At 35.0% G+C, this 9,270-nt stretch overlaps 1 protein-coding gene across 2 annotated transcripts; it reads left to right on the top strand.

Annotated features, from left to right (window-relative positions):
- The first annotated feature begins 853 nt into the window (after positions 1 to 853).
- Positions 854 to 6,771, top strand: mcts1 (MCTS1 re-initiation and release factor). 2 transcript variants are annotated; one of them, XR_015506672.1, is made up of 6 exons: positions 854 to 1,016; positions 1,551 to 1,703; positions 3,454 to 3,551; positions 3,882 to 5,006; positions 5,516 to 5,785; positions 6,544 to 6,771. XR_015506672.1 is itself a non-coding variant. In NM_201071.1 (6 exon segments), coding segments are annotated over 6 exon segments (546 nt in total). In that variant the 5' UTR covers positions 854 to 1,005; the 3' UTR covers positions 6,626 to 6,764.
- The last annotated feature ends 2,499 nt before the right edge of the window (positions 6,772 to 9,270 follow it).

A 9,270-nucleotide genomic window follows, 5' to 3' on the forward strand; every position in this document is an offset into this window, starting at 1 on the left:
TCACATAGTAGCATGCGTTTGTTGTTATATCAACAAAAATGGGTGTAATAACGTTAACAAATGTGAGGGTTTTATATAATGAAGATTCAATCGCGCCAGCTCCGGGCATCAGCGCATAACCTAGTCGCGGCGTCGCGGGCTGATTCCGGCTCGCATGCGGCAGCGCCTGCTCGCTCGGCCGCCGCATCTGGCTCAATTGACTCAGGCTGGAATCGGGCAGTGAGTCCAGGCATCCGGAGTAGGTCCAGCAGAGGTAGTCAGTCTGAGGGGTAAGTCTCCGGCAGGCAAGAACTGGCCCCAGTGTATTTTGCTATCTGGGTGGCTAGGCGTGTATTAGCAAACTAATAAAGCCCGAAAAAAGCTCTGACCTTAGCGAATAAACAGTGTTCCACCAGATCATGTATGTCAGAAACTGTAGTTTACTGCTGAACTCATTTGTCATAGTAAAATATCACAGAAATCGAGTAATAACACTTCAGTCTTCTGCCGAAGCTCAGACGCCGCGCTTTGAGAAACTGTCAATCACAGCTGTCAATCACGATGACACGCCCAGCATTAAATTACTGCTAAAAACAAACTGTTTACAAAAATGAGGATCTGCACCTATTTCAGCACAATAATCAGTGCCTTAATCGACCAGAACCATCTTTCGGGACATTTTATTGCAAGTGTAATTAATTTTTTTATTTGGGCTCAAGTCTCCTTCTTTAACACGGAGGAGGCGGGCTTTATGACTTGTACTGCAGCCAGCCCCCAGGGGGCGATCTAACGGCCGAGACCTTCACTCAAACGCAGGCTTGCGGCACACTTGGTATGTACCTCCATCTCTTGCCGTAAAATGTTCCCCACTGCTGTAAATGCCGTAAACACAAATCACTTGCGGTTGACGTGAAGCGTGGAGTTAGTTCATTAAACCATCTTCTGCTGAATATTTAGTTCATATTTCTGGCATCTGTTAGATTACAAAGATAAGAGGAATACAGTGACCGAATACGACCCGCAAGGATGTTTAAAAAGTAAGCTTGTGCCGTTGTCAACCTTCTAAATAGTAGCTAACACAAGTTAGCATTGTTACAGTAATGGAGTGTTTCATTAGCCCAGCAGCTTTGCCATCTCTGTAGAGGTAGAGAAATATCGCATACCATACGCTTATATGCTTTATATGGGAATGTTATTTAATATGTACTCTAATTCTGTGACCGAGACAGCAACATGATTAGCTATACTGCTAACCACTGTCACAGTTCTCTTTCATGGTTCACTAGTAATGAACCATCCATATCACTGTGTGGGTTTATATTTAGCTTTTGGTGGGAGTTCAACAGATGACAAAAACGGGGAACAAATGTTTATTAACTTGTAAATGTTTTTGTTTGAATATTAGATTATTAATATTTATGGAAATCCATTTTTTTTAATATTAAACATGTACAGGAAACTGTTTCACATCTATATTAGGTTTGTGTCTTTATTCTGTCATACTTTGAATACATCTGCTTGTGTAAGGATGGATATTAGATTTGCTCATTATTTCCTTTCTCTCTTCATAGATTTGATGAAAAGGAGAATGTTTCGAACTGTATTCAGCTGAAGACTTCAGTAATTAAGGGTATAAAGAATCAACTGTTAGATCAGTTTCCCAACATCGATGATTGGCTCAACCAGATAATGCCCAAAAAGGACCCTGTCAAAATTGTGAGATGGTAAGAGTTTTGGTTAACCCTCATTGGCCACTTTATTAGGTACACCCTGGAAGGACAACTGCCTTCATTTTTTATGGCATTGATTCTACAAGGTGCTGGAAATCTCACTTTTGATCTTTTCTTGCGTGTTACAATGGCTAGCTGCAGAATTTTCAGCTGCACACTCATGATGTAATTTTTCTGTAGATACTGTACTAAGATCTTGGTGGCCATTTAAAGATCACATGAAATAAAATGTAAATGTAGTTAGTTTTAATAATATTTATTATCTAGTGTGCTCCAAAACAGTGATAAATGTGTGGATCAACGTTTTGTTCAACGTTTATTTTTCACGTGACCACTTCATTTTCTCATCAAATCTTGACCAATCAAATGCTCTCAAGTGAAATGTCCTGCCCCCTTCAACATGCTTCTCATTTGCTTTTCATTTGATGCGCTTGAGGTCAACCACTCTCACTGGCAGAGATGTGAGAATTGAAACGCTATTAACTGTTTTTTAAAAGGAGGAGAGGAGCTACTCTGTGTCCTACTTTCTTTTCATTTTTCAGTAAAGATTATGAATATAAAAAAAACATTTCAAAGCACTTCAAAGGACCTTTAAAGGCGTACTTACCTTTTTGTTATGCTGGTTGAAACCATTTTCCAATCAAAACGTTTATTCCAAACAATACAATAGACTGTTGTACCTACTTGTTAAAATATGTAATTGCACACCTATCTCTGCGCACACTGTTTGGGCAGAATGTATTTTGTTTTCGGCACATTCAAACACTCGTTTAGACATAGAATGGCAGGCAAACATAAACAAACTATTTCCTTTTTTAAAGTTGGGTGAAAGTCATGGTACATCAGCATTTTCTCAAATACTCAAACCTGTCTGTCAACTATTTTGAGTGAGAACAACAGTGAACAAATGTATTTAGTAACACATGTATTTAGGCATGTGACTTTGTAAAATGTCAAGCTAATTTAAAGTATTTGGGGACAAGAAATTCTAAAATATGTAGCTTTAACAAAAATGAATTGTATTTTTTATTACAATGAAGACAGTGCAGTGTTTTACTTTTGATTACATTGTTTCATCGGATTACATTGTTATACTACATTTTACCTCAATAATGTTAGAATGTCCAGACAACCGTAAATCACTGTATATTTCATTTGTATCTTCTATTGCATTCATTTATGCTTGTAATTTGTTCATTATAGTTTGAATTCTTATCAAATAGAGTTATTTAAATCCACATGAAATTCCATTTTACCGCTATATATATATATATATATATATATATATACATACACACACACACACACACACACACACACACACACACACACATACATATATACACATACATATATACATATACAGTAGAAAATCGTTTTTTGCAATATCGTGCAGCCCTATATATTTTTTTTTTCTGATATTGGCTACATGAACCTAACTTTTCCAATTATCCTAGTTAAGCCTTTAAATTGCACTTTAAACTGGATACTAGTTTCATGCAAAATAGATAGTAAAATATTATGTGCTGTCATTATGGCAAAGACAAAATAAATTAGTTATTAGAAATAAAACTGTTAAGTTGAAAAATGTGTCTTTCAAAACAATTTCCGTTACACACCACTGAAGACATATTTGAAAAATATTTATAATTATTTTCTAATTATTTTTTAACCATATAATGATATTGAAAACCAAAACGATGAACCTATTTGACATCACAGCTGTCATATTCTATGTTTCCAGTCACGAGCATATTGAAATTCTTACTGTAAATGGAGAGCTGCTCTTCTTCAGACAGAGAGAAGGACCCTTCTACCCCACCCTCAGACTTCTACACAAATGTAAGACACTTTAATTTTAACACTAGCATGCTTTTTCTACAGAAGGAAATGTTCTAGAACAGTGTTTCTCAACCACGTTCTTGGAGGACCACCAACACTGCATGTTTTTGATATCTCCTTTATCCCTCACACCCATTACAGGTCTTTCAGTCTCTGCTAACGAGCTGATGATCTGAATTAGGTGTGTTTGGTTAAGGAGGCATGGAAAAATTGCAGAGCTGGCGGTCCTCTAGGATTGTGGTTGAGAAACACTGTTCCAGAAGACATCAGAAAACCACTTGTATTATACAAGTCTCACACAAAACCTGTTTTTTCATGTCTGATCTTCAGATCCATTCATCCTGCCACACCAACAAGTAGATAAAGGAGCCATCAAATTTGTTCTGAGTGGAGCCAATATCATGTGTCCAGGCCTTACATCACCAGGAGCCAAACTCTACCCTGCTGAATCGGACACAGTAGTTGTATCCTTCTGGCTGTGTTTTCTGAAAGGTTTTCAGCACTAACAGAATAGTTAAAAATGAAAAATAATAGTCTGTTTTTATTTTTTACCAATACAGCACTCTTTTCAGTTAAAAAAAGTACTCAAAGGCACCTTACAGAAGCCAGTTGCACAAACACAGGTAAAATATTGTAGTTTAAAAAAAAAGGATAATTATGACCTTTTTCCTTGAGTTCTGAGTTTGTTAAATTGATTCATTCATTCATTCATTTTCTTTTCGGCTTAAGGCTGATTTATACTTCTGCGTCAAACACCGGCGTATGCTACGGCGCTGACGCATAGCCCTTCGCCGTGGCCATCGCCGTCACTGACGTGCACCTCTCAAAAAATGTAACTACACGTCGCAACGACGCGTAGCGTAAGCTCTGTGATTGGTCAGCTTGGTAGCGCTGACGAGTCTGGGCGGGACCGAAAGCCGCGCGAATGGTGCGACGCCGCGTGAGCGATTGTTTACAAGTGTGGAGTACCGTGAAGGAGCTCCGGATGGAAAGTTTTGTTTTGTGTTTACCTCATAGTTAAAGTTGTTGCACGTTCGCCGGTTCCTGCCTCAAAATGAGCGAGTTTGAGCCACTTGTACATCCCGGAAGTGTTCAGGAAAAGCAAAAAAGTAGCGAAGGACCTCGACACAGAGGAACATTTACACCTCACTGCCAACTAGCGTTTCGGAAGTGTTAATGCAGACCGGCAGAGACAGCGCGCAGAAGTATAAATGCACAGCCACGCGCGTTGCATGCGCCGTGGGTTACGCCGGTCACCTGACACAGAAGTATAAATCAGGCTTTAGTCCCTGTATTAATCAGGCGTCACTACAGCGGAATGAATCGCTAATTTTTCCAGCATATGTTTTACGCAGCGGATGCCCTTTCAGCTGCAACCCATCACTGGGAAACACTCAAACACTCTCATTCACACACATAGACTACGGACAATTTAGCTTACCCTATTCACCTATAGCGCATGTCTTTGGACTTGTGGGGGAAACCGGAGCATGCGAACACGTTGAGAAAATGCAAACTTCACAACAAAAATGCCAACTGACCCGGCAGAGGCTCGTACCAGCGACCTTCATGCTGTGAGGCGATTGGGCTATCCACTGCGCCACCGTGATGCCCTGTGTTAAATTTGTGGTAATAAATAATAGTTCTGAAATTAGTCAGAATATTAAGAAAGTGTTTATAGTTGTTTTAATGTCTCGCAATTCTGACTTTTGGCTTTTGTGATGAAAATCAAAAATAAAAGCACATTTGGTCTGTTCATCACACAAAAGAATAAAAAAATCTCTACCTTTTTGATATTGTTGTCATAGATATTGCAATTCATTTATAATTTAGCATTTTAAAAGGACATTTTCAGTTTTAATTGTAATTATTCAAGTCATTTTTTCTTTTAATTTTTTTCTTCTGAATTTTATTTTGGATTGAGCTTTCACTAATTTTTATTAAATTTTTTGTAAAATATTCAGATAAAATTAGATTTCATGTTATTTTAGATTTTTCAAATGATATTTACCTTTCATTTAATCTTTATTTCAGCTGTAAACCACGATTTAAGCTTTTATTACTGAAACCACTGCTGTAAATCATACCATTTTTGTCATCTATTAATGTAATAGTTTTATGGCTGTTGCAGAGCTCAGATTGTTGTCCTTAAGTATTTGCTTTCAGGCCATAATGGCAGAAGGGAAGCAGCATGCGCTCTGTGTTGGAGTCATGAAGATGTCCGCAGATGACATGTAAGAGTTTTAATGCATAAATAATTTTCAAAGGGACATATTCTGCTCCTTTTTACAAGATGTAAAACAATTTCTGGTGTCCCTAAAGTGTGTATGTGAAGTATCAGTTTAAAATATCACACAAATATATTTTTTATAACTCTTTGAAACTGCCCTATTTAGGCTTTGATCCAAATTATGCCGTTTTGGCGACTGTCGCTTTAAATTCAAATGAGATTGTGCTCTTGTTAAAAGAGGGCGGAGCTATAAACTCCTTTGTGTCAGCATAGTGGCAGATTCAAAACCCTAATGGCGGACAGCTGCTTCTCACTTAGGGCTGTTCAATCTAATGATCGTCACTAATGGGCGGGGCTTTCCTACTCTGATTAACTTACAAAGAGAGAACGTCAATCAAAGTGTTTCTACAGAGTTTTTTTTTTTATCAAGTGTGTTTATTAACAATGGATTGAATACATTTTTACCAATAGAGGCTGGTTATTTTCACACACTGTTGCCACACAAATATGTTTAAATTTATTATAAAAGCAATTTTTGCGTAATAGCTGCTCTTTAAAATTTAAATCCATGCAAACTGTTTTGAATGATCAGTTTTTTGATTGCCTTGTGAATATATAGGATAAAACCCATTTAATGAGCACAAAGAAAATAGTGTATTAACTCAATGTAAATTTATAAGTTCTGCGACTCTGTATATGTTCTAGAAAACTAAGTTATTAATTTAATTTGACAACATTTTCTTTTCTCTCCTCACTGAACAGAGAGAAAGTAAACAAGGGGATCGGAATCGAGAACGTCCACTATCTGAATGACGGACTGTGGCACATGAAGACGTATAAGTAATGACAGACTTGAGGATGTGGACCCCTTGTCACCAGGCTGCCCGTCTACTGTTTACATGAATGGACTCAACTGTGTACCATGCCCAAAGCTTTGAAAGCAACTTCATTTTAATGCACAAATAAAACCTGCATTCAAGTCATTCCAAACTGACATGTTTATTGCTACTGCGAGAGATGCTTTTTGTCAGGTTGGCAGCTTCTGTTTATACAACAATATCTTTGTGCGTTTTTCAGTTGTCAGGGCAGATTATGTTTATTCATTTAAATCAACTGACTGACCAAAGAAGTAACACAATAAATCATCTCAAATAATTCTAGACTAAATAGTTTTATAACCAAAGGCACCAAATGGAGGACATCTACATATATCGTGTCACATACATGTATTTTAACTCTCAAAATTCCAATGTTGATTTTCCTTCTTTCTTTTAAATACTACTACTAATGTGCCTGTTGCTTTACATCCACAGATATAAAGCTTATGTCTTACTAAATCAGAAATGGAAAGTGTTTTGCTGCTGGTGTAAACATAAAAGTGCAAAGATTTTGTACATATCACATATTTGTTCCCATTTTACCCTGGAATGTTACATTTTTGATTATTTAGTTTCAGGTATTTTGAGGTAATTCTGGAAAAAGATTCAAGCTTTAACTAAGGGAAAGTCTTTGAGGAGTTGTGAAGGTGAGTAAATAAGGCATCACACTATAATAAAGCAGTGCAAAGGCTGAAAATGCAGAAGTAAAATCACAACTCATAAAACTTTTACAACACTTTTATATATATATATATATATATATATATATATATATATATATATATATATATATATACATACACACACACACATACATACATACATACATACATACACACACACACACACACACACACACACATATATATATATATATATATATATATATATATATATATATATATATATACATACATGCATACATACATACATATATATATATATATATATATATATATATATATATATATATATATATATATATACACACACACACACACAGTTGAAGTCATAATTATTAGCCCCCCTGAATTAATAGCGCCCCTGTTTATTTTTTTTACCAATTTCTGTTCTGTTCTGGGAAGATTGTTTCAGCACATTTCTAAGCATAATAGTTTTAAAAACTTATTTCTAATAACTAATTTATTTTATCTTTCCCATGATGACAGTAAATAATATTTTACTAGATATTTTTCAAGACACTTCTATACAGCTTAAAGTGACATTTAAAGGCTTAACTAGGTTAATAAGGTGAACTAGGCAGGTTACGGTAATTAATCAAGTTATTGTATAACGATGGTTTGTTTTGTAGATTATCGAAAAATAAAGGGGCTAATAATTTTGTCCCAAAAATTTTATAAATTTATTAAAAAAATTTAATTTATAAATTTTATAATTTTTTAAAATTTAATATCTGCTTTTATTCTAGCCGAAATAAAACAAGTAAGATTTTCTCCAGAAGAAAAAATATTATCAGACATACTGTGAAAATTTAATTGCTCTGGAAAATATTTAAAAATAGAAAATCTAAATCAAAAGGGGGCTAATAATTCTGACTTCAACTGTATATACACACACATATATATACAATAAATGTGTTTTTATATAGTTTATTTCATAACAAACTGTAAATAGTAATGCCCAGAATTAGGGCTGCATGATATTGGGAAATCTGACATTTTGATGTTTTTTTTATTTTGCAATATTTATTGTGATAGGGACACAATTTCAGCAGATGACTTAATATTTCTATTTGCAAAGAATTTATTATGTTACATTGATTGGGAGGATTCTGCAGTGGGAGTGCATCTCTATAAAATCCAATAAACAATATATAAATACAACCAAGAAAAAGATTGAAGTAAGTGAGTCTTACATTATTCAGTTATTGAGTGAAAATAAGATCATTTAAGAAAATGTGTAATTTATTAGGTAATGAATGGTACTATTTTTTATGCCTGAATGCTTTTAAAATCATTATACAGTCACAGGCATCAAAAACACATGCAAATGATAAATTATATTGCATGTTTTGCAATGTAACTATTGCAAATAATCATATTGTGATGCTGAAAAGATATACTGTGCAGCCCTACCCAGAATATTTCTTGTCTTTGAAAAGGCCTAATATTTTCTCAATCTCTCTGCATAAAGGCAAACAGTGACAGAATCACATTGAAAGATACATAAGAATTTAAATAATGTAAATTAAATAGTTTTTATTTTGCATTATGAACCAAAGTTAGATCATGCATTATTAGTGTGTTCTTAATTCTGGGGTTTAAATCTGTGTTTTATTATCAAAGTGTTGAGCAGCAAAAGTAAATCCAAATGAATTTTAATTCTGATTGCTAACAGTGTGATTTTCTGGTCCTGAAGATCAGCAGATATGCAGGCTGGGGAAGATGATGGAGGAAGAGGAAAAAAGGTAAATATGAAATTATTTGTATAATAAAAAATACAATTATCAATTTCTGGATTGCTGCTGACCAAAAACAGTTAAAAATAAGACACACAAAAAAACCCACCATATAGCATTTTTAGATTTTAGTTATTGCATGATTACAAAGAAACGACCGTTCAGGTGAAGAGAAATGATCATTCACTGCAG

This window comes from Danio rerio, chromosome 14 (genome assembly GCF_052040795.2).
Source record: "Danio rerio strain M-AB ecotype USA chromosome 14, GRCz13ab, whole genome shotgun sequence".
NCBI lineage: Eukaryota > Metazoa > Chordata > Actinopteri > Cypriniformes > Danionidae > Danio > Danio rerio.